The sequence below is a fragment of the Emydura macquarii genome, unplaced genomic scaffold (genome assembly GCF_026122565.2).
Source record: "Emydura macquarii macquarii isolate MOO-44397 ecotype Brisbane River unplaced genomic scaffold, CSIRO-AGI_Emac_v2 contig_587, whole genome shotgun sequence".
In the NCBI taxonomy this organism is placed as follows: Eukaryota; Metazoa; Chordata; order Testudines; family Chelidae; genus Emydura; species Emydura macquarii.
In genome coordinates, this window is record NW_027130724.1 from 3,607,368 (window position 1) to 3,633,778 (window position 26,411).

Sequence of the window (26,411 nt, forward strand, 5' to 3'; positions counted from 1 at the left end):
ATGTCCGAATGCACATTCCACCACCATTCTGCACTTGCTGAGCCTATTATTAAAATGATCCATCTTGCTGTCCAGGTGCCTGGTCCAGGGTTTCATTAGCCAGGGGATCAAGGGGTAGGTAGGATCACTCAGGATCACTATTGGCATTTCACATCATCAATATTTACTTTATGGTCTGGGAAGAAAGTGTCTGCCTGCATCTTTTTGAACACACCTGAGTTCCTAAAGATGCGCGTGTCATGCATCTTTCCAGACAACCCCACACTGATGTTGGTGAAGTGGCCGCTGTGATCCACACCATTGAGAAGTATCCCTTTTGGTTTATATACCCTGTGGCAAGGTGGTCCAGGGCTAAGGTAGGGATGTGCATGCCATTTATCGCCCCACCACAGTTTGGGAACCCCATTGCAGAAAGGCCTTCTACTATGACCTCCACGTTTCCCAAAGTCACTACCCTTCTTAGCAGAAGTCTGTTAATGTTAGGGCACATTTGAATCACAGCTGCTCCCCCAGTAGGTTTACCGACTCCGAATTGATTCCCAACTGACAGTCTGATGATGCTAGTGTCCACAGAGCGATGGCCACTCTCTTCTCCGCCATCAGAGCTGGTCTCAAGGAAGTATTCATGCGTTTCAGGGCTGGGGAGACCTCTCTGCAAAGTTAAAAGAAAGTGGCCTTTTGCATTCAAAAGTTCTACAGCCACTGCTCATCATCCCACACCTTCATAACAATACGATCCCACCAGTCACTGCTTATTTCCCGGGACCAGAAGCGGTGCTCCACCGACTGCACATGGTGCGTGACAGCCTGTTTCATTCTATGGCTTGCAGCAAGGCGGCCTTTGTTACATCGCAATTTTCAGTGCTGCGGTTCCTGTCTTGCCCCTGAAAGTACTGCAGAATAAGTCATGAGGTGTTTGTGATGCTTATAATAACAGTACAGAGCTGAGCGGGCTCTGTTCTTCTCAGGCAATGGAATGCGCATGGCAGAGACTGAAGGGTTTGGAAAAAATGGTGCAAAAAGGAGATTGTTTGTTTTGGACTGGGGCGTGTTGGTGGAGGGGGGGAGTACGTTGTATCATGGGAGGACGACAACATTCCCAAAAGCCTCTGCAGCTAGTTGCACTGTGGGATAGTTACCCATGCTGCACTGCTTTGATTGTTGACCCAAGCACAGCTAGTGGGAATGCAATTCACCGAGGCAATGAGTGTGGTGTGATCACACTCCTCTGACTTCTAAAATTTGGCAGGTGAAAGTTGATTTAAAATAATCGCACTTCACTCTGCAGTGTAGACATACCTTTAGATATTTGCAGAGAGCTCCTCCCATGCCTAAGGAGTGCTGTGTGAGAAAGTGCAAAGGTGCTTGTGGGGAAATTTTGTGACTGGGAAATCAAGAGCGGCATAACGTTGACCTTGCCTCGTCTTTCCCCAAAGGTAATTTTTAAGTTTTGAGTTAAAAACAATTCAGCCATTTGATGAGAATGAGGAGAGGAAGAAAATCCTTCTCCCATAATAAAGCAATTCTTGCACTTTAAAAATACCCAACAACAAAACCCCAGCTGTAGTGCCAAAGAGGTTTAGGCTGAAAAGCTGACACTCCTATAAAGATTTTATTGCATGCCTTTGGGATTGCTGTATTACTGGTGAATAGTGCAGTCACATGAAGATTTTAAGGCTAGCGGCAATAAAAACTTTATAGGTCCCTATACCATTTCATACAGAGTTTATGCCACTTGCTTTATTTATTCCTCACTCTTCTCTGCTTTCTCCCCTGCCCCTTTTGAAGTTACATTAGTTACCATGGAAACAATGTCGTTGGTATAGGCAGAGCATAGAGACATCCACAGATGATATGCAGTCAGATTATTCAGTGGCTTGAGATTTGTGCCCTGGTCTGAGAGAGAGAAGTTCTGGTGATTTACCCTGGTCACATACAAAATCGTGTACCTTGAAAACCCTATAAATCTACTGGAACAGGTCAGTTTAAAAGATTCATCTGAGTGTGAATTTACATGACCATGTTATTGACCAAACTGTGTCCCTTAGGCTCTCTGTAAAGGAATGGAAGCTGGTGATCTTTTCAACTCTTACCATGGTGGAAATCACTCTTTTATGAAACAGTGATCTGGATGAACTCTTCCCTCCTGGGAACTTCTGCAAGATAGCTTGTTACTGCCCATAATATCATCCATCAAGGTATAGCCACATAACCTGTCTCCTAAGCCGTGCATAAAGCTACACTGTTAAAGGATGGTTTTTGTGAGTGCCAACCCTGCAGCCTCAACCCAGAATGTGAAAATCAAGCAGAGTTCTTTCTGGCTCACCCATCATCTGTAAAGATTCTGCAGTCAGAAATGAGTTAACAGTTAAATTAATGATATGTAAACTGAAATAGAAACCAGCTCAGCCTCCAAATGTTGCGTTGGCTATACAGGGCTACAAGAATAATAGGTATAAAGTCTTATTATCTTAAACAGGAGAGGGTTAATAAATGCACCTATAACGACAGACACAAACAAATGAGCTTCCACATAGATTGACTTCCAGTTTAGTTTCCATTGTTTACCAAAGATCACCCCTTGTCTGGCCATCTATACAGTGCCCAGGGACATCTGAATACTATACTGTAAAGAAATATATCATTATGGTTACCACTAAAATCAGGAAATTTGATTCTGAATGATCTCAGGGAGATCTCTTATGTAAAAATGGCTCCTTCTTACTCAGTCACTTTTCAGAGCAGAGCCACATTTCAACTGTCAAAATAACAATAATGAACAGAAAGTTAACAGCGTGGTACATAACTGCCACCTCCTTTTGTATTAGTGTCAGTTACGTCTTGCTTACGTACATGACCTTCTTTGTTCTTCCAGGATATTAGGAGTGCAGCCAAAAATTCACTCGGTTATTGTTCTTGCACTGTGCAATGGTTTTAATTTCTTGGAAATTAAATACATTCTTTGGCTAGTGCTGTTAAATCTGTCTCAGTCCTCCTGTATCACTCTCCTGCCCTGCAATGCAGAGTTGAAATCCTAAGCACACAGTTCAGGAAGGCTTAAAATGTGTTACTGGTAATAAGGAAAAACAGTTTATAGGGACTGTACTGAACCTCTGAATTGGAAGGTGAGGGGTGTGTGTGTGTGTGTGTGTGTGTGTGTGTGTGTACACAAACACAGTATCACATTAGCAATACTATAGTCAACTTGAGGCCTTTATTTTCAGATGCTCCTAATTTACTAGAAATCGTTTTCTTTTGCAGCTGAAATTCGTGTGTGTCTTCCTACAAAATGAACATTTTGGATTAAAATTCAATTTGGCAGCTTTTGAGTTCTCAGAACATGTAGGCTTGTAGATAAGGAGGAAAAGTGTTTGGCTTATTTATTGTTTATTTCTCCAGCCTTAGAGGTTTTCAAAGTCTGACCTGACAAAGCACTGGCTGGGATGGTTTAGTTGGGGTTGGTCCTGCTTTGAGCAGGGGGTTGGACTAGATGACCTCCTGAGGTCCCTTCCAATTCTACTCTTCTATGATTCTATGATTCATTTCCCACTCTAAGAATTTTCTGACTTTTCTTTGTGCTTTAATAAAATGGGGCAAGAGAGGTTGAAAATACTCCCATCTAAAAAAAAAAAAAGTTGAAAATCAAAGTTAAAAGGCCGGGGAGGGGAGAGGAACCAAGCTGAGGAGAGTGGGGAGGTCTGTGCCTTATATCTCTCATCTCCCTTCCCTTAGTTGTGAAAATTCTTCTTGATTCCCCCACCAAAATAGTCCTCTGTGCCTCAGCCCCTTGTTCTGAATTTTTAGATCTCATCACCCTAGTGGTACAGATTTGACAGTAGTGGGTGTCAAACACCCACTTAAACATTGGGCACCGGGAGAGGCTACTAGCAGGACGCTGTAAGATCAGATTTTGGGGGGTGGGTGAGGGAGTACTTTTAGCTTAAACACTACTGAGAGTTGCTTTCCTTTCTGTGTTTCCTTCTGCCCCATCAGGGAAACCTGCTGCAACCCAAAGGATTCTATCCTCCCTCACTTTACATCCCACATCCCATCTACAAAGGAGGGAATGGAAGAGGTTGCCTTCCAGTCTGCTCTTACCTCTGCTAAAGGGTCACCCCCAAGCAGCCATGGTTTATTACTTTCATCTTGCCTCTCCAGGGCCCGAATGCTGCCTGCATAGTTCGCTCAGCCTGCGGAGTGAATGACTAGGATTGGACACTGAAACCCTGGCCCCTGTAAGGAAAGATTATGCATATGGGAAATTAAGGCATAGAGACTAAAATGATTTGCCCATGGCAGAACCAGGAATTATACCCAGCTCTCCTAGGTCCCAGCCCAGTGTCTGAACCAATATATCTCCCTTACCTAATTCTTGAAGATTGCCTGGTTTGTTTAAATGAGGGCTTTGCGCCTTCCTGTACCATCTTTTCTTATTTCAATCCTGACGTGATCTCATCCTGTTGAATATTCCATGGCAACCAACTGTTGCCAGTGGAGAATTATGACTCCACTGCAGGACTGAGCAGAAGATGGGCACGCCTTTGTCTGAGGACACAGCAAAAGCCAGCCCCATCACAGTCAACAGCACTAGTTCTCTGAAGTCAGTTCAGCAATTCTGTGCCTTGTCTGTAGCCAGCAACTCTTTGTGAGGCAATCAGAGGTATTGCCCTCTCTCTTTCTGAGGCCTCTTCTCCTGTGTGCCCAGTGACCTCAGTAAGAGATGTGAGATGCTCTTAGTAGAGTGCTTCCCGACCAAGGAGGCGTTACTAGGTAACCTGGATTGAGTCGGCCTCTCTCTGAAGTGTGTGTGTGGTGGGTAGGACTGGGGGAACACATATGTCATCTGCAGTTCATTTTCATTTAACTGTTTCAGCTTCCTCCACCACAGCTCTTCCCCCTGCCCCAGCCCTGGCAGGGAGAGCTTTCTGAAGATGGAGAACCGGAGGAGGGAGATGCTGGATGCCCTCTGGGAGGAAGAGGAAGAGGAAGAAGATGAGGTGACTGCCAGTGCCACCTCAATCCTCCGCCTGAGTGAAGCAGGGGACGTGCAGGTGGAGATGCTGGAGAAGGCCAGGGAACTCTTCCAATTGTGTGACAAGGAGGAGAAGGGCTTCATTACCAAGCTGGACATGCAGGTAAGGGGAGGAATCCCTCCTGCTGTCCTTCTGGGCAGGAAGCTATGGAGCCATGAGAGCCAGAAGGTTGCACTCAAGGGGGACTGCTTTACCTCACACTACTAGGTGCTCTTGGACTGGCCACGTATAGCCCCCGTTGCCATATGGGCCCTCTGAGAGGGACTGTGTCAGAAGCTCACTGGAAAATAGAGAGAACTGAAGAAAATTTCTAATTTTGGGAGGTAGAAGGAGGAAAGTTGTCAGAATTTTTCCAGAATTTGCCCCCCCTTACTACCACCACTACTCCGGCCTATTCTAGAACTGGGGAGAGATTTCAGAATTTTGACACTTTTATGAAAATATTGTGTCCCATCTCCCCACCATGTCCCCCATAACTGGACACATCATTTGAGTTTTGTCACGTTGGTTGTACCTGTAATTTCTGTGAATGGTCTCTCTCCTTTAAAAACTAGCTCGAGGACCGAATTGTGACTGTGATCTGGGGAGAGACATCTCTCTGCTTTCTATTTCAAGTTAAAATCTTGGGCTTTACAGCTTTACCACAAGCAGGATAATTCCCTTTAAAATATGTATTGGTAAGGTCCCATTGGGATTCTGTTCTGTCCCAGCTCTTTCTTAACAATTAACATTACAGGCATATACTATGTTTAACAAACCAAAGCTGTTGAGTCATTTTTTATTGGGTCATGAAATGCCTAGTTTCATGTGCTTTTGATCCGAGGTGTTATTAAGCTTTACCCAGAGCCATATGTTTAACAAGCACTATCAGGATCTCTGCCATGTTTTTTGTTGTGTGTATTATGGGTGCTCCTATGAGCTCCAGTTGAGATCATGGCCCATTGTGCTAGATGCTGCACACACACACACATAGCAAGAGATAGTCCCTTCCCTGAAGATTTAATCTTCTTTCTCCCATCCTTTGTCTATTTAGATTTGTATCATTATTCTTATTTTACAGATGGGGAACTGAGGCACAGAGAGATTAAATGATTTGCCCAAGGTTATACAGGAATTTTGTGGCAGAGCTGGGAGTTGAACCCAGATCATCTTCTGAATCCCAGTCCCCAAGACCATCTGTTCTCTTTGATGGGAGTAGTAGGGGTGAGGGAGCTGGTACCCATAATACCACACTATTATGCCATAAGCAGTATTTCTAACTGGCCACCAAGAAGTGTCAATGCCATGAGAGAGCCACAGGCAGCCCTCTTCAGTCAGAATGTCAGGAAAAGCCCAGCAGATGATAGAGGACAACTAAAAAGATAACAGGTGGTACTGGAGGAAGCTGGGGATGAGGGCCGATCCTGAAAGAATGCTCCTCAGAACCAGCTAATCCAGAGAAAATAAAATGTCCTCTGCACAGACCTGGCCACTGATCCAGCTCCCCGTGCTGATGGGCATTCCAAACTCCTTCATACAGGCAGTGCCCAAAAGAGACCTTTCGGTCACGGCTCGGCTGCATTGTCTTGACAGTTGTAGCACCTCATTCCAAATAGGGGTGGGTGTGCGGGCACTGATCCAAGCCCAGTGGGAGGCCTTGGAAACACTTGAGTTGGGTTGTAGTTGGGGTCCAGAGTTTGGTATTTATTTTATCCCTCTTCCTGTCTATCCAGCGGCTGCAGAGCGAACTGCCCCTGACCCCAGAACAACTGGAGGCTGTCTTTGATAGCCTGGAGCAGGACAATAATGGGTACCTGACACCTGTCGAGTTCAGGATGGGACTAGGTAAGAGCCGCGGGTAGACGTGAGTAATGCAGTGTGTGTGTGTGTGTGTGTATGCGCTAAGATATATGTAGAAGAAATGGAGCAGAGCTCATGGGCTCTAAACACCCACCTGACAACTACCTGCAACCTTTTGGCTCAATCCTTCTTGTTTCTCCTCTATCCTATGTTAATATTAACCTAGGTCATGTCTGTGTAGTATAACCCTGAGATGCCGCCCATCCCTACTAAGCATTCCTGTCATTCCAGTCCTGTAGAACAGTGACTCTCAACCTTTCCAGGAGTCAGATTTGTCTTGTGTGCCCCAAGTTTCATCTCATTTTAAAACTACTTGCTTATAAAACCAGACATAAATATACAGAAGTGTCACAGCACACTAGTACTGAAAGATTGCTTACTTTCTCATCTTTACCATATAATTATAAAATAAATTGATTGGCATATAAATATTGTACTTTCTTACCATATAATATTATATAAAGCAGTATAAACAAGTCATTGCCTATATGAAATTTTAGTTTGTACTGACTTCGCTAGTGCTTTTTATGTAGCCTGTTGTAAAAATTAGCCAAATATCTAGATGAGTTGATGTACCCCCTGGCAGACCGCTGCATCTCCCCAGGGGTACATGTACTCCTGGCTGAGAACCACTGCTGTAAAATGTTCCTTTTATCAGCTTCCACAGTACTTGTGCCAAAGTGCCAGCCACATCTCTGAACCTCTCTTATCTGAGACAGTTGGCACATATAACTAGTCACATGTCATGCTTGGGCTTCCCTCCTGTGTAATCAGCAGGCAGAAAATCCCATGTCAACCAGCTCCATATGGAACCTTGTTTTATGAGAGGGCAAAATCTGCATCTCGGAAATCAGCTCCAATCATAGATTCCAAGGCCAGAGGGGAACATTGTGATCATCTGATCTGATCTCCTGTATGACACAGGCCATAGAACTTTCCCAAAATAAATCCTAGAGAGTATCTTTGAAACAAACATCCAATCTTGATTTAAAAATTGCCAATGATGGAGAATCCATAATGACTCTTGGTAAGTTGTTCCAATGGTTAATTACCCTCATTAGGAAAGATTTATGCCTTTATGGATTTATTCAATGCAGCATTTCAGCTGTCCTGTGTTCTGATGGAAGTGCTGTTAGTTTGATAATACAGTGAAGAGAATGAAGTCCTGCTTTATTATTGGTTACTGTACTCTCTATTAGCCACTAGGAAATGCTGGTACTATAAACTAAAGTCCACAGCAGCAGCTGCCAGTGCAGCTCATGACACAACTGATGAGAAAGAGGAATGTTTATAACAATAATGACCTCCAAGTTGGGCACTGCGTTCCTCCAGCTGGTCATGAACTCTAAGAAAACTCACTCCCTGCTGGCTTTTATTGTCTAAAGAAGAGGCACCTCTGTGTGTATTGGGTTGTGTGGCTAGGCTTTATGGATGTTCTAATGGCTATCTGGCTTGGAGCAGAGGGGTAATGTATGAATCAGGACCAAGATTTTTCAAAAGTGACTTGGCATTTGGGATACGTCAATCTGAGATAAAAAATAATAAATAAATAAAAACAGTATTAAATAAAATAACTAATAAGTAAAAACAAAAAACAGTAAGAAGATAAAAAAATGATACCATGGCTAAACAACACAGTAAAAGAGGCAGTTAGAGTAAAAAAGGCATCCTTTTAAAAATTGGAAGTCAAATCCTAGTGAGGAAAATAGAAAGGCGCATAAACTCTGGCGAGTCAAGTGTAATTATGCAGGCCAAAAAAGAATTTGTAGTGCAATTAGCAAAAGACACAAAAACTAACAGCAAAAATATTTGTTTGAATACATGAAAGGGAGGAAGCCTGCTGAACAATCAGTGGGCCACTGGACTGTCAAGGTGCTAAAGGAGAACTCGGGGAAGACAAGGCTGTTGTGAAGAAGCTAAATGAATTCTTTGCATTGGTCGTCATTGCAGAGGATATGAGGGAGATACTCACGTCTGAGACATTCTTTTAGGTGACAGAACTGAGTAACTGTCCCAGATTGAGGTGTCAGTAGAGGAGGTTTGGATCCAATTGATAAATTAAACAGTAATAAGTCAATAAGGATCAGATCATATCCACCCAACAGTTCTGAAGGAACTCAAATATGAAATTGCCGAACTACTAACTGTGGTACGTAACCTATTACTTAAATCAGCCTCTGTACCAGATGACTGGAGGATAGATAATGTGACATTATTTTTTTAAAAGGCTCCAGAGGGGATCCTGGCCACTACAGGCTGGAAAGCCTAACTTCAGTACCAGGCAAATTGGTTGAAACTATAGTAAAGAACAAAATTATCAGACATGTAAATGAACACAATATGTTGAGGAAGAGTCAACATGGCTTTTGTAAAGAGAAATCATGCCTCATTAATCTATTAGAATTCATTGAGGGTGCCATCAAGCATGTGAACAATGGTGATCCAGTTGATATAATGTACTTGGACTTTCAGAAAGCATTTGTCAAGGTCCCACATCAAAGGCTCTTAAGTAAAGAAAAGAGTATTGGGCTAAAAGGGAAGGTCCTCTCATGGATGAGTAACTGGTTACAAGACAGGAAACAAAGGGTAGGAATAAATTATCAGTTTTCATAATGGAGAGAGGTAAATAGCGGGGTCCCCCAAGGATCTGCACTGGGACCTGTGCTGGTCAACATATTCATAAATGATCTGAAAAGGGGGTAAGCAGTGAGGTGACAAAGTTACCAGATGATACAAAATTACTCAAGATAGTTAAGTCCAAGGTTAAGTCCATGAAGAGTTACAAAGGGATCTCACAAAACTGGGTAACTGGGCAACAAAATGGCCACCGCAATTCCATGTTGATAAATGCAAAGTAAAGCACATTGGAAAACATAATCCCAACTATACGTACAAAATGATGAGGTCTAAATTTGCTGATACCACTCAAGGAAGAGATCAGGGAGTTATCGTGAATAGTTTTCTGAAAACATCTGTTCAGTGTGACGCAGCAGCCAAAAAAGCCAATAATATCAAGAACTGTTAGGACAGGGATAGATAACAAAACAGAAGATATCACAATTCTAGTATCTAAATCCATGAGACAACCACACCTTGAATACTGTATATAGCTAATTGCCCTGTTCTGTTCATTCCCTCTGAAGCATATGGTATCGGCCACTGTCAGAAGACAGTATACTGGGCTAGATGAACCATTGGTCTGACCCAGTATGGCCGTTCTTATGAGATATTCTAAAAGGGTCCTGATTTTAAGAGGGCAGATACTCAGTGCTTTCCAGTGTGTCAAGTTGGGCACCCAAAAAAGGAGCCACTCAGAATCGGTAACCACTTGGAAAAATCTTGGCCCAAGTGTGTGTGTTACCATTTCCTTAATCTAAGCGCCACCTTTCACTCAAGACTAGGTCATGGTAACACCTTTGACTCTCTAGGCCCACTTACTCCATCAAAATTAACACAACAGATGGTGGACCGGATTTATTGCTCTGTTACTCAAGTTTTACACTTGTCTGGCCCACTGAAATTAGTGGAGTTGGACCAGTGTAAAACTGGTGTAGGTTGGTGTTCAGTCAGGCCCAGTGTCTTTAGATGGAATTCCCATTTTAAGAGAGATCTCAAGGAATAGACCTAGACAGTGGAAGAGCCTCTGGGACTGAGTGTTTGGCATTAACCAAGCTGAGCTGGGTTTTGGTTTATAAAAACTGCAGAAATACACAAATATATTTACAAATATCTAATCTGACCCCAGTTTGTTTGTGTCCTGGTGCTTTCTGTGTTCTGTCTCTTTTGATTTTAAGCTCTCTGGACCAAGGACTTTATATGAGTAACTAGCATTTGGCCAGAAAACAATAATGGGAGATAAGCAGTGCTACTCTGCTCTCCTGCATTGCACCGGGGTTTCTGAGTTAATCTGATCAGTCGGGAATCCCAGCAGGCCTGCATTCTGTACTGGACTTGGCACTCGGTGCTGGCATCAGGCCTGTAGATTTACAGCAGTCACTTCAGGCATAGAGAGTTAAACTGTAGCTACGACAGAAGGATACACTTTTATTACAGTGCAACCCACCTATTTCCTGGGCACGTTCCATATGTCAGAAAATGGCAACTGCCCAGACATGTTTATGGCCTTCCACCGATAAGAGAATTGAGACTGAAGTGTTCATAAACTCTATGAATTGGCATGGAGAGCACTGACCGAGGCTACAGGGGGAAGGCTGAGAGGAATGACGGATTCTCATTCAAAATAAAACAGAACATTATTATGGTAAAACAGGGAGAATCCTGTGGCACCTTAAAGACTAACACATTTATTTGGGCATAAGCTTTCATGGTTGCTAGTCTTTAAGGTGGCATGGGACTCTTGCTGTTTTGCTAAAAACAGACTAACACGGCTACCCTTCTGGAACTCATTATTATAGTGTGTCTCATACAAATGACATACCAAAACAATGTATGTAGTAAATGGAAAGGATGCAGTAGATATGTGGTCTGCGCATGCAGCTTGGAGCCAGGAATGATAGAATTAAGATTCTAGCTCTACTATTGACCTGAGGTTTCCCCAAGGTCATAAATACATTTCAGGGCTGGGAGTAGACCTCAGAAATTCCTGGCTCAGGAAACTAGACACAACCACCCTATGCCTCTGCTTGCTTATCTTTAAAACCAGACTGGATGTCTTTTAAAAAGATAGAATCATAGAAATATAGGGCTGGAAGGGACTTAGAGAAGTCATCAAGTCCAGTCCACTGCACTGAAACAGGACTAAGTAAACCTAGACCATCCCCCAGCAGTGTTTGTCTAATCTGTTATTACAGACTTCCAGTGATGGGGATTTCAGAACTTCTTTGGAAGCCAATTGCAGAGCTTAACCACCCTTATACTTAGAAAGTATTTCCTAATATCTAACCTAAATCTCCCTTGCTGCAGATTAAGCCCATTACTTCTTGTCCTACCTACAGTGGACATGGAGGAAAAGTTGATCACTATCCTCTTTATAACAGCACTTAACATATTTGGAGACTGATGTCAGGTTCCCCCCTCAATCATCTTTTCTCAAGACTAAACATGCCCGGTTTTTGTAACCTTTTTTTTCCATAGGTCAGGTTTTCTAAACTTATTATTTTTGTGCTATCTTCTGGACTTTCTCCAATTTGTCCACATCCTTCCTAAAGTGCAGCGCCCAGAACTGGACACACTACTCCAGCTGGGGCCTTACCAATGTGAAGCAGAGCAGAATAATTGGCTCCTGTATCTTACATAGAACACTCCAGTTAATACACCCCAAAATAATATTAGCCAATGGCATCACATTGACATATTCAATTTGTGATCCACTTTAACCTCCAGATCCTTTTCAGGAGTACTACCACCTAGTCAGTTATTCCCCATTTTGTAGCTGTGCATTTGGTATTTCCTTCCTAAGTGCAAAGTACTTCACTTATCTTTACTGAATTTCATTTTGGTGAATTCAGACCAATTCTCCAATTTGGCAAGGTGGTTTTGAATTCTAATCCTGTCCTCCAAAATGCTTGCAACCCCTCCCAGCTTGGTATCATCTGCAAATTTATAAGCATACTCTCAACCTCATTATCCAAGTCATTAGGGAAAACATTGAATAGTACCATATTCAGGCCTGACCCTGGTGGGTCTCCTCTAGATATGCCTTCCCAGTTTGACAGGGAACCATTGATAACTACTTTTTGAGTATGTTTTTCAACCATTTGTGCATCTATTTTTATATTAATTTCAACTAAACCGCATTTCTCCAGTTTGTTTATGAGAATGTCATGTGGGACTGTGTCAAAAGTCTTACTAAAATCAAGATATATCATGTCTTCTGCTTCCCCCCCCTTCCACCAGGCCAGTAACCCTATTAAAGAAGGAAGTCAGGTTGGTCTGGCAAATCTTGACAAATCCATGCTGACTGTTCCTTTCAACCTTATTATCCTCTAGGTGCTTATAAATTGGGTGCTTAATCATTTGTTCCAGTATCTTTCCAGGTATTGAAGTTACACTTTAACTCCAACAGAAGTGATGCAGGAATTACTGGGTGAGGTCATCTGGCCTGTATTATGCAAGAGGGCAGATTAGATGATCATAATGGTCTCTTCTGGCATAAAATCTATTTCTTTTTTTAGAGAGAGCTGCTTGATGTATTCCTTTAGGAAGAATTTCCTCCCTACTCTCTTCCATCTCAATATTTGTCACCTTCCTAGTGAAGGGCTCAGGATAAACTGAGACCTGAAAAGAGGGAGCCATCTTTGCAGGAAGGGGGCCTTGTTCAGAGAGCTGTACCCCTTTTGTTCAGCATAGTAGTTGAGGAGCTGAGCTGGCAGAGAGGAGAATTATTAATATTATGGTAGAACCTAGAGGCCCCAAGTGAGATCAGAGAGACTCTGTGCTAGGCACTGTATAAACACATAGTGAGAGATGGGCCCTGCCCCAAAAAGATTACAATCTAAACAAGCAAGGTAGACACAGGGCAGGAGAGAGAGGGATGGTTTTATGCCCATTTTTACAGACCGGGAAACTGAGGCCCAGAAAGATTCAGTGACTTGCCTGAGATCACGTAAGGCGTTTACAGCAGAGCTGGGAATTGAACCCCCAGCGTCAGTCCACTGCCTTAACCGCAGGCCTATCCTTCCATTCTTATCATGCCTGGGCTGTGGTGTAAGGAACTCAACACCAAATGCACATCAGCTTGAAAGTCCTGGTTCCTGGGCCTCCAGTAGGGGTGCTTCACCTCTTATTGGATACTTACCAATTTCCTCCCGTTCATAATGAGATAAGAACAGGCACTCTATTTGCTATCTGAGGGCAGTGTTTAATAGGCACCACTGGATTTGGCCATCTTTAATGGAGCTGGTTCAGGCTGTCCCTCAAAGAGCTTTCCTAGTGCTAAATATAGTGTGACCTTCTGCTCCCTCTTCTCTCCCTCCCCCTTCCCACAGGGAAGTTCATAGGGATTGAGCTGTATCAAGGAGCTGGGAGCACAGATCACGCCAGACATGAGGAGACCTTTGAGTCAGGCTGGTCTGATGACTTGGACCAGACAGACGACGAAGAGGAGAAGCGATTTTTTTCAATGATGGAGCAGCTTGGAGCAGCCCAGGCCTTTGAAGAGTAAGTCTCAAATCTCAAATCCCATCCTGGTCTGATCTTACAGTAGCAAAACCTCAATGCCTCAGCATCGACACTGAGAAGTTGACCTTGAACTGCTGATTATCTTGAGGGACACACTTTCAGAAATGCTGCTTTGGCGCTTTGTATCCCAACCTTGTGTCAATTCATGTGCTTCGTTGGAAATGCAAGGGAGTCTGGGATATCTACCTGAATAGTCATCAGCTTGCCTGTAATACAGCACTTTCCCCAAAGAACTTTCCAGGCTATAGATGCGTTTCAGCTACGAAATATCGCTGTGGTCAAGACAGCAACCAACTGGTGCACAGTATGCAGCACAGCCATGGGGGGATGGGGAGGATTTTGGCTAAGGGATGAATTCTTTCTCTTTCCAAAAGTGCCATGAAGTCTTCAACATCCATGCAGAGGACCTTAGACTTTAAGATCTTATTTGTAGATGGCTGCACAATGCACTGGCTGGAGCTCTACTGAGCCACCTAAAAAGATGAGGAGGTAAATTGACCCTGTTGGCACTTGAATCTGAACACCCAGGGAACCTCGGTAATTCAGATCTGACGCATATGTCGTTAGCATTCCCCTCACATGGAATATTCACCCCAGTGCAGATAATTCTCTGAACTAAATGAATTTGCATTCCTCCGTTGGTAGGATTTCTTTTTCCTCCTCATTTTCAGGATTCTCCTTTAAATATTGACAGTAGCAGGTCGGGCTGGGTCCTGGGCCAGGCTGCTGTTCCACAAGAACAGGGCACAGTGGACATACATGCACTGTCCAAATGTGACTTTTATGATTGGATACATCATGAACCATGATAGGCAGAAAAAGCTGCAATACATCAGTCAAAAGCTGGAGTGTCCAACTTTCCGTTGACGTATATCATCAGTCTCTAGCCCTGCTGGTTTATAGGAGATGTTCTTTGAAACTGCCACTGATCCATCAGTCCAGGCAAAAGTTTATTTGGCCAGAGAAATAGTTTTTAAATTAAACATTTGCCCCAAACCCCAACAGAACTGATCACCGGGCCTAAAGAAACAGAACTTATCCTCTAGGCTAAGGTGACATGGTTTTTGGTTACTATCCAAAGGAATTTAGATGCACGAGCATCGTCTTCGTTGCAGCACTCCATGGACAACCTCTCCTGATTTAAGAGAAAGGGTTATAAACAGGCAACATTTAAAAAAGATACTAAATGGCATAAAATGCTGCATGGAATAAAATGATACTGACTTCCTTTCTACCTTATTTCTTTTACACTTTTAAAATCTGACAGCTTCTTTAAGACTAGACTTGTATATCTGTTTAAGCACCATTTAATCACTTGCAACAGGATACATGTCTCCCCAGTAAGTGGAATTGATGATATCGTTGTCCCTTCTTCTGACAATCAGTATTGCCCCACTGCCTGGCAGTAGCAGAATTCCAAGGCCTTGCTGGGTGTTTTCCAGTGAAGGAGAAATCAGAGATGCAGAGTATGGGTATACCCAAAGTGTAACTTCTTTGATTTATGCACAGATACCAGTTCTGGAACAGAGATGGTCAGACAGCATGCAGGCAACTCCCTCTTTCAGGAGTCTCAGCCAACACCAATGCCCAGTTCCCTGAGAGCAACTCTGCCTCAAGTACTCACGGTCTAGTGAGAGAACAAGGCAGAGAACAAACTCTGCTGCTGCTCACAAAGTTTCCTCTTCAGAGCCTTGCATAACAAAACTAACAGTGTCACAAGCATTTCTTTTAAGACTAAAAACTTGCTCAGATACTTACAAAAAGAACTGGGAAGCTGATGTGCAACAGCACCACCTGTTCACTTTTACTATAATGATATTACCATCCATTACTCATTGCCATTCACCTCTGTCCCCTGAGAAACATCCCAGGAAAAGAGCTGTCTCAATTAAACGGAACAGACTCCCCTAGATGGAAATTTTTTTGTTCACTAAAATCTGGGTGTTTAGTAAATGAAAAATATTGATAACCATATTTCAGTTTTTAAAGGACTGTGAAACATTTCATGAAAAATTAAAAAAAGTCAATGACAACTTTTGTGCAAAAAATCTGTTTTGAAAAAAGACCATTTTTTGAGGAAAAAATGTTTGTTTGAAAAATAGTGATCAGCTCAAATATAAAAGCTTACGGTGGTCAATTAAATGTGTTCTGTGAGTGTTTAGTGGGTTTAGGAGCACACGTCATGTTGACTGTCAACGGGGTCTATTCCTAAATCCTTTAGGCATTTTTTTAAAACCTCCCCCTTAATTACTTGTATTTTGCCATGAGAGCTGAGTTCAGTTCCCAGCTCTACCACTGCTTTGCTGGGTGACTTTGACAAGTTACTTCGCTCCCTGTGGCTCAGTTTTTGGTACTGATCTGCTTTGTAAAGCCCTTTGGGGTCCACTGATGAAAAGTGCAATAGAACTAAGAGCTGAAGAGGACTTATTATTATTTTAAGCTGAGAGTGCTAAGACATAGTCTACATTTTTTTGTCTGTCTGATTATTTGTACTGCAGTAGTGCCTGGAAATCATGGACCCAGGACCCCATTGTGTTCAGCACTATACAAACACAGAACAAAAGGATCATCCCTGCCCCAAAGATGTTTTCTGCAGAAATAGGGCACAGGAGTAATTTCCCCCAGAGTATAAGTGGTTAAGTCATTTAGAGAGGGGCTATTTCATCACAGGTTTTCATTAAAAGTAGCATAGTCTAATGGTTAGAAGAGGGGACTGGAAGGCATGCCTCCTAGCTCTGCCACTAGCTTGGCATGGGTCTTTGCTCAAGGTACTTCACTTCCCCGTGCCTCAGTTTCCCCACCTGTAAAACAATGGGGATCATACTGCTCTACTTCACAGTAGCTCTGCGATAATTAATAAACTGGTAAAGTACTCTAAAATCCTTGCATTATAATAATTGCTGCTTTTTATTAGGATGCACACAATTTATTAGTATTTTTTTTAAACCTCATGATTTTGTGGGACCTGACTCGTGATTTTCTTTTTCCAGTGCTTGGCATTGGTAATACTGAGTTAGTTTTATAGGGTGGTTTGGGGATGACTTACCTCACTCTGGCCACCTGCTGCTTCATAATCTTCATTCCCAGTCATGGTTCACTCCCCCACACCCCGCCCCGCACTTCAGTATTATAGGCCCATCCGAGGCAACCTCTGAGATCACGGAGAGCAGCCCCTCTCTTCTTGACCATGTGTAAGTTAGAAAGAATACCCACCCTGTGATAACATGGGAACTCCCCTGCTCTTCTTCTGTCCCTCTCTTATCTTTGCTCCAGTCAGAGTGCGGTTCAGGAGCTCTGGACTCGTCTCCGGAAAGAACAGCCAGATCTCTTGGTCAACTTTGAGGAATTCCTGTTCCATGTTTCATCGTACATCAGGGAGGTGCATTATGAGAAGGAATCCATGGAGCAGGCATTGAAGAGGTAAGAAGGCCTCCATGGCAGCTCCCTGGTGTGCTGCAGGAAAACCAGCTAATACTCATTTACATGCAACTTGACCCGTTGCCTTATCCCAAAACTCAAGGAGAAACTGGTGGAGGCTGAGATTAAGGAGGGAAAGGAGACTTCTGTGCCACATATAATGCTGTGTTGACTATTTTAGCCCGTTTCCTCCAGATTTTGCATTAATTTAGCCAGAGTTCTAGCTTCAACTTACGTGGTTTTCTCCATTCAGAGAGGAAGGATGGTTTAGTGATTAGGGCTTCAGTGTAGGACTTGGCAGACCTCTGCCAATGAATTCCTGTGTGATCTTGGGCAAGTCATTTAATCTTTCTGTGCCTCAGTTCCCCATCTGTAATATGCGGGTAATCATACTGACCTACCTCACAGGAATGTTGTGAGGATAAATACGTTAAAGATGGTGAGGCAGTCAGATACTGTGCTGATGGGAGCCACATAAGAACCTAAGATGCATCGCTCTAATAAATAAATTTTTGTGCAAATAAATATGCTCCCATGGAGATCTCCAGTGTCCCTGGATTCCCTTATCAGTGTAGGTGAGCCCAGGTTCTTGGGAATGGGGCAATACCCGTAAGCTATTAGTGTGAATTCTAAATTAAATCTGTATCCTCCTATTTGGGAAAGAAGATTCCCCACTCCTTTTCCTTATTATTTCTTCTTCTTTTCCTTTCACATTCATTCTCAGTTTCCCTCCCTCACACTCTCTTTCTCCTCGGTAGGAAGGAGACAGACCATGACAGAGAAATCAGGTGCCTATATGAAGAAATGGAGCAACAGATCAAAGCAGAAAGGGAACGACTGCTCTGCCAGGTAGATCCTTCCTGGTCCTTTCCTCCCTCCTACCTGCATGCATTTTGATTCTTAAATGAGGCAAATATTTGGTTTCATCTACATTTTCCAGAGCAGTGATCCTGTTGCCTCTGCTCCCCATGTGTCTTTTGTTGAAATCATCAGTGGCCTTGTTCTTCTACTGGTGCAAGGATCTGTGTTAGCTGGAGGAGATTTGGCCAGGACATCTTCTGTTTCAGTGTTCCTCGTGCATCCGTACACAGAACCTCAGTTAATATGTTCTGGCATGGACGACAGCTAAAGCCTAATCTAGGCTTCATTTCTGATCTCTGTCCTTTTGGGAGGTTGTGGTCTCTGCTCTCCAGGGGACTGAAAAACATCCTTTTGTTTTCAGTGTGGGAAGATGTTAATTGTGGAGTGTCCTTTTTCCATCTTTGACATTAGTCAGCTTGAGAATGGCTACTGAGATTTGATTTAATCAGTGGGAATTCGGCATCAGGGAATATTAAAGTCAACCAGACACATCTTCTAGAAGAACTGCTGTCTGTTGCCTGCTCTGCCCTTCTCTTATCTCCTCTTCTCTGAGCAGCTCTCCTGCAAAGAGGCTGTTGGAAGAAAGGGACAGATGTTCCTTGTAAATCTTCTTCAGTGTGAGGCACAAAATAAATAGATTTGGGACATGGGTGGGCCAAGACATCGGCAACAAGCTTGGATGTTCCCCAGAGAGACTCAACCACCATGTGGGAGCTGGCTTCAATACCAGGCTCATTGGAGAACCCAAAGATCTCCTATCTCTGAAGAAAGAGGTGGTTGTGATCGGTCATTGGGCAGCAGATGATATTATGGTCCCTGGTGTTGGGAAATGTTAGTCCAGTGTTCTGTGCACTATATGACAATCTGCGGGTCTTTACCCTGTGCAGGAATCACTGAAGCACAACAGGAGCAACCTGCTGCAGAAGGAGCTGCGCAGCAAGGAGCAGGAGCTTGAGAAAATCCTCCACCAGCAAAAAAAGGTAACCTGGCCCAGAGAAACACATGCCGTATAGTATCTTCCTTTAATTCCTTTTTAACTGCCCTTGGCAACCCTGAAAGCTAACTCCCTGCTCCTGAAGTCATGCATCGCACTAGTCGATCCCATTCCTTCCTACTGCTCCAGCAAGGCTTTGCCCTGAGCGTTCTTGCTCGTTACCAGAGTTCATTTTAAACTGCGACTCTATTCATTTGATCAGTTTTGGCACCTTTTATTCCTTTCACCAGCTGCAGGATAATGTAATCTGGCGAGGGATAGATAATAAAGTGTGCGTGTGTCCTTCCACAATTCTGACTGTGATGTGGAAGCAATCCATGCATGTGCACACCGGCAGCAATTCACCTTTACCTCTGTGGTTTATGGTTTTCCAGTTCCTTCAGAAAAACTCATGGAGTAAAACGCGGCAGCTGGATTTAAAAAGGGTCTAGACAGTTTTATGCCACTTCAGTTGTGTGTGCTAAAATGGAGGTGCTCCTATCTCATTCTTCAAGGTATTGGTTGATTGCCTCCAGGGCCAAAAAGGAAACTTTTCCCCTGTTCATATGCCTCATTTCACAAGTGACCATGTGCATTATGGTGGCCTTTGCTTTCCTCAGAAGCATGAGTACAGGAGATGTTGTGGTCAAGTCAGTGGTGCCCTAGACTGGGAGTTGGGATGCCTGAATTCTATATCCAGAACTGCTGCTGATATATGTGACCTCGGGTAATTGACTTAACCTCTCTCTGACTCACAGACTTGCCTTCCTTTGTAAAGTGCTTTGAGATCTATGAGAGTTTATACCAGACTAGATGGACCATCACAGTAATCTAGTATAGATACATGCAAGTCTCCTGTGTTGCTTCAGACTATCTATATTCCATCCTGTATGTAGCTTTCCTAACCAGGAGCCTGGGCTTAACCCAAAGCATATCTACCAGCCTAGCAAAGGACCCAAATTGGTACTTGGCCAGCATTCCTACCTTTTGCTCTCATAGAATTATAGAAGATTAGAGTTGGAAGGGACCTCAGGAGGTCATCTAGTCCAACCCCCTGCTCAAAGCAGGACTAACCTCAGCTAAATCATCCCAGCCAGAGCTTTGTCAAGCCACAGCTTAAAAACCTTTAAAGATGGAGATTCCACCACCTCCCTAGGTAACCCATTCCAGTGCTTCACCACCCTCCTAGTGAAAAACTTTTTCCTAATATCCAACTTAGACCTCACCCACTGCAACTTGAGACCATTGCTCCTTGTTCTGTCATCTACTACCATGGAGAATAGCCTAGCTCCATCCTCCCTGGAACCCCCTTTCAGGTAGTTAAAGGCTGCTATCAAATTCCCCTCATTCTTCTCTTTTGCAGACTAAACAAGCCTAGTTCCCTCAGTCTTTCCTCATAAGTCTTGTACTCCAGCCCCCTAATCATTTTTGTTGCTCTTCACTGGACTCTCTCCAACTTCTCCACATCCTTTTTGTAGTGGGGGGCCCAAAACTGGACACAATACTCTAAATGCGGCCTCACCAATGCCGAATAGAGGGGAATAATCACTTCCCTCAATCTGCTGGCAATGCTCCTACTAATGCAGCCCAATATGCTATTAGCCTTCTTGGCACACTGCTGACTCATATCCAGCTTCTTATCCACTGTAACCCCCAGGTTCTTTTCTGCCTAACTGCTGTCTAGCCTGTCGGTCCCCAGTCTGTAGCTGTGCATGGGATTCTTCCATCCTCAGTGCAGGACTCTGCACTGGTCCTTGTTGAACTTCATCAGATTTCTTTTGGCCCAATCTTCCAATTTGTCTAGGTCACTCTGTATCCTGTCCCTACCTTCCAGGGTATCTACAACTCCCCCTATCTTAGTGTCATCTGCAAACTTGCTGAGGGTGCAATCTACCCCATCCTCCAGATTATTAATGAAGATGTTGAACAAAACCAGTCCCAGGACCGACCCCTGGGGCACTCAGTTTGTTACCGGCTGCTAGCTAGACATCAAGCCATTAATCACTATCCATTGAGCCCGATGATCTAACCAGGTCTTTATCCATTTTATAGTCCATTCATCCAACTCATACTTCTTTAACTTGCTGATAAGAATACTGTGGGAGACTGTATCAAAAATTTTGCTAAAGTCAAGGTATATCACGTCCACCGCTTTCCCCACATCCACAGAGCCAGTCACCTCTTCATAGACGGCAATCAGGTTGGTCAGGCATGACTTGCCCTTGGTGAATCCATGTTGACTGTTCCTGATCACCTTCCTCTCTTCCAAGTGCCTTAAAATGGATTCCTTGAGGACCTGCTCCATGATTTTTCCAGGGATTGAGGTGAGGCTGACCGGTCTGTAGTTCCCTAAATCCTCTTTCTTCACTTTCTTGAAGATGGGCACTTTATTTGCCTTTTTCAATCATCAGGGATCTCCCCCAATTGCCACGAGCTTTCAAAGATAATAGCCAGTGGCTCTGAAATCACATCAGCCAACTCCCTCAGCACCCTTGGGTGCATTGCATCTGGCCCCATGGACTTGCGTCTGTCCAATCTTTCTAAATAGTCCTGAACCTGTTCCTTCAGCACTAAGGGATGTTCACCTCCTCCCCATTCTCTGCTGCCCAGTGCAGCAGTCTGGGAGCTGACCTTGTCTGTGAAGACAGAGACAAAAAAGGCATTGAGTACCTCAACTTTCTCCACATCCTTTGTCACTAGGTTGCCTCCCCCATTCTGTAAGGGGCCCACTTTCCCTAATCTTCCTCTTGTTGGTAACATACCTGTAGAAACCCTTCTTGTTCCCCTTCACATCCCTTGCTAGCTGCAACTCCAATTGCACTTTGGCCTTCCTGATTTCATTCCTGCATGTTCAAGCAGTATTTTTATAATCCTCCCTAGTCATCTGACCAAGCTTCCACTTCTGGTAAGCTTCTTTTTTGTGTTTAAGCTCACCAAAGACTTCTTTGTTAAGCCAAGCTGGGTGCCTACCATATTTTCTATTCTTTCTGCACATCGGGATGGTTTGCTTCTGCATCCTCAATAAGGTTTCTTTAAAATACAGCCAGCTTTCTTGGATTCCTTTCCCCCCTCATATTAGTCTTCCAGGGGATCCTGCCCATCAGCTCCCTCAGGGAGTCAAAGTTTGCTTTTCTGAAATCCATGGTCCATATCCTGCTGTTCTTCTTTCTTCCTTTTGTCAGGATCCTGAACTCTACCATCTCATAGTCACTGTTGCCTAGGTTGCCACCCACTTCTACTTCCCCTACCAAATCTTCCCTGTTTGTCAGCAGCAGGTCAAGAGCAGCATGACCCCTAGTTGGTTGCTCCAGCACTTGCACCCGGAAGTTGTCTGCAACACTCTCCAAAAACTTCCTGGATTGTCTGTGCTCTGCTGTATTGTTCTTCCAGCAGATGTCAGGGTGATTTGAAGTCCCCCATGAGAACTAGGTCCTGTGAACTGGAAACTTTCCCTAGTTGACTGAAGAAAGCCTCATCTACCTCGTCCTCCTGGTCTGATGGTCTATAACAGACACCCACCGTGACATCACCCTTATTGTTCTTGCTTCTAAGATTAACCCAGAGACTCTCAACTGGATTATCTCAGTTTCATATTGGAGCTCAGAGCAATCCTAGTGCTCTCTTGCATACAGTGCAACTCCTCCATCCTTTTGCCCCCTGCCTGTCCTTCCTGAACAGTTTATGCCCATCCATGACAGTGCTCCAGTTGTGTGTGTTACCCCACCAAATCTCTGTTATTCCAATCATATCATAGTTCCTTGACTGTGCCAGGGCTTCCAATTCCTCCTGCTTGTTTCCCAGGCTTCTTGCGTTTGTGTATAGGCACTTGAGATAACTGTCCAATTGCCCTACTTTCTCAGTGCAATTCAGGAGGCCTCCCCTGTTGCACCCTCCTCCTGCTTCCTCCTAGTGTCCCACTTCCCCACTTACCTCCAGGCTTAGATCCCCATCCCCCATCGAACATAGTTTAAAGTCCTCCTCACTAGGTTAGCCAGCCTGTCTGCGAAGATAATCTTCCCTCTCTTCGTTAGGTGAATCCAGTCTCTTTCTAGTAATCCTTCTTCCCATAAGCATCTGGTGTTTGACTTCAGCTGCCAGAAATAGGGGATCCCACTTTAATTTAATCTGACCTCCCAGACACAAGAGGTACTAGCGCTTCGTGACCTATAGGCGCCAAGCGTTCGCCTGACTCCAACACTACTATAAACCTAGTTTCAGCCAGATGGTCCCTTTTCTAGCAAGATAAGGAAGGGTAACTATGTTTATTCTTCCTGATCATTGTATGACTACATTCTCATAAAAGAGCGTAGTGAAGAAACAAGTTTTCTGGGTCATGTAGCACTATGCTGCTTGTGTAACTGTTGTGTCAATATTTGTATGGAGTTGACAGGGCCATGTTCAGATTCTTATATGATGAATTATATCATTCTTTATGTAAACTGGAGGAGAGGGTTGTGCTTTGATCTAATGTCCTGTGAAGAGGACTTTCTAAAGTGGTCTCATGGATAGTAGCTATGTTCTTCAATGCCTGTTAATCCTATGCCCTTGCCCCTGCCTCCCAGACACACACACATGGGCTGTGTGTATAGCGGTGGGGATGGAGAATGGACTCCCAGGGCCATATCCTCACTTGGTGTAAACTGGCATAACTCTACTGACTTCAGTGGAATCAGGCCAATTTATGTTGTCGGAGGATCTGGCTCCAAATCTCAAGCTGCTTCCTTCCAGGGCCATGCTACTATTGAATGACGTTGGCTGGCAATAGGATTAGGATAAAGCACTGTGCATATTATATTAGGAATCTATTACAGTTCCTAATGCTGGGCTAAAAATACAGGGGCACCTCACTCACTTCCACGTGATAAATGAGATAGTGAGCAAAACATGCAAACTATTTGATCTGGAAAAAGAGGTAAACAGTGAGAGGGCAAAATTTGCAAATGATACAAAATTGCTCAAGATAGTTAAGTCCAAAGCTGACTTTGAAGATTTACAAAGGGATCTCACAAAACTGGGTGACTGGGCAACAAAGTGGCTGATGAAATTCAATGTTGAGAAATGCAAAGTAATGCACATGGAAAATATAATCCAAACTATACATAGAAAATGGTGGGATTGATTTTAGCTGTTACCACTCAAGAAAGAGATCTTGGAGTCACTGTGAATAATGTGCAGATGCAGTCAAAAAAGCTAACAGAAAGTTAAGAACCATTAGGAAATGGATAGATAATAAGACAGAAAATATCATAAGGCCAGTATCTAAATCCATAGTATGCCCACAACTTGAATAGTGCATGCAGTTCTGGTCACCCCATCTCAAAAAAGATACAGAGAAGGGCAACAAAAATTATTAAGGGTATGGAACAGCTTCTGTATGAGGAGAGATTAAAAAGACTGGGACTTTTCTTGTTGGAAAAGAGATGATTAAGAGAGGATATGCTAGAAGTCTATAAAATCATGACTGATGTGGAGATGGTGAATAAGGAAGTGTTATTTATTCCTTCACATAACACAAGAACCAGAGGGCACCCAGTGAAATTAATAGGCAGCATGTTTAAAACAGACAAAAGAAGCATTTCTTCACATAACGCACAGTCAGCCTGTGGTAATCATTACCTTGGGATATTGTGAAGGCCAAAACTATAATGGGATTAAAAAAAGAATTAGATAAATTCATGGAGGATAGGTCCATCAATGGCTATTCACCAAGATGGTCCGGGATGCAACCGCATGCGCTGGGTGTCCCTAGCCTCTGATTGCCAGAAGCTGGGAGTGGACGGCAGAGGATGGATCATTCAATGATTGCTTGTTCTGTTCATGCCCTCTGAAGCACCTGGCATTGACCACTGTCGGAGGACAGGATACTGAGCTAGATGGACCATTGGTCTGACCCAGTAGGGCTGTCCTCATATTATTTCCAGAACCAGGATAGATATTGCCTATGAATAAAAGTGAGAGAGACTTCCCTGGTTGCTCGTTCAAGCTCACCAGCTAGGCCTGTGTGTGTGTGTGTGTGTGTGTGGTTTTGTTGTTGTTTTTCTTAAACCTCTGTAGATATTCTTCTGACTAGGAACAACTGCCCATATCAGCAGATAACCATGATGCAGGTCATATGCTGTAGCACATTGTAAACAGTGCAGTCAGTGTCCAGAGGATGGTTCTAAAGTCCAAATGTACTATCTGAATGCACCAAAGTCCAATTTATGGATGGAAGGGGCATCTTCAGGTGAGTGGAGGAAGGGTATTAAATCAAACATCATAAAACATTGCCTGATATTCACTCACTATTGGGCATGAGGGGTCTTCCACATCTTTCCTTGTTGGGAATAGAGGCCCTTTAACCAAGGCATAAGACTAACACAAAGAATATACGTATCGTGCCAGAGACACTTGAGACTTGTGATCTGGTAACTACCAAGGCTGCAGGAGTGGATAGGCCACCCCCAAATCCACTTGGGGAGAATGCATTTGTAGTTCTGGTCCTTGGATTGTGAAACTAAAACTAACAGATAAGTGGGTGTAGAACATCTGTGTGATCTGCTTCATCTCCCACCATTGAAATAACCAGAGCCGGAAAATCCTTCCCATGCTAGGGAAAATTGTGACACATACTGGCACAGTGAGACCAAATTATAACACTCCCACCTGTAAGGGGATACTATCACAGAGTGAAATCAGAAGCCTGTAATTGGCAGAATCCATTTCCTGTCCATCTCCTCTTCCTCAGTGCGCTCTTGGTCAACTCCTCTGCTAAATGTCTGGGATCTCGCATGGGGCAACAGCCTTTCCTGCATGTTCAGGATGCCTTGTCTGTCCTGCATGTAAAACTCAGGCTTTTTTAAGGGGGGTGGTTTCATACCTTGGTACAGATAAATGCAATAATTAGGCATGGAGGTTTCTAATATATGGATCGTCATGACTAAACCCACAACCAACAGGTAGGGGGACAGCACAGTCGTGACAAACAAGATGGGGATCTATGTTTGAATCTCAAGCGCTTTGGGTTGACAAAGACTTGGCGATGTTATCCACTGAAGTCAATGGGAAGACTCCCACTGGCTGCAACAGGCTTTAGGTCAGGCCCTAGCAGCCTGGTGGAGGCACTCTGGCAACCCAGGGCAAGAGACAGGCAGCACCTTAGGTCACAC

The 26,411-nt window shown here is 43.7% G+C and overlaps 1 protein-coding gene across 5 annotated transcripts in view; it reads left to right on the forward strand.

Moving 5' to 3' along the window:
* CRACR2B (calcium release activated channel regulator 2B) overlaps nucleotides 1–26,411 on the forward strand; it is a 73,672-nt gene that overhangs the window by 24,126 nt on the left and 23,135 nt on the right. For all 5 annotated transcript variants that reach the window (XR_010918430.1, XR_010918431.1, XR_010918432.1 and 2 more), the window contains exons 2-7: nucleotides 4,874–5,135; nucleotides 6,746–6,857; nucleotides 13,820–13,991; nucleotides 17,286–17,432; nucleotides 18,188–18,278; nucleotides 19,178–19,270. Coding sequence is in view for 2 of the 5 variants with exons in the window: in XM_067540544.1 (XP_067396645.1) it covers nucleotides 4,932–5,135; nucleotides 6,746–6,857; nucleotides 13,820–13,991; nucleotides 17,286–17,432; nucleotides 18,188–18,278; nucleotides 19,178–19,270 (819 nt within the window). In the remaining 3 variants the exon portion in view is untranslated. The remainder of the gene's footprint in view (nucleotides 1–4,873; nucleotides 5,136–6,745; nucleotides 6,858–13,819; nucleotides 13,992–17,285; nucleotides 17,433–18,187; nucleotides 18,279–19,177; nucleotides 19,271–26,411) is intronic.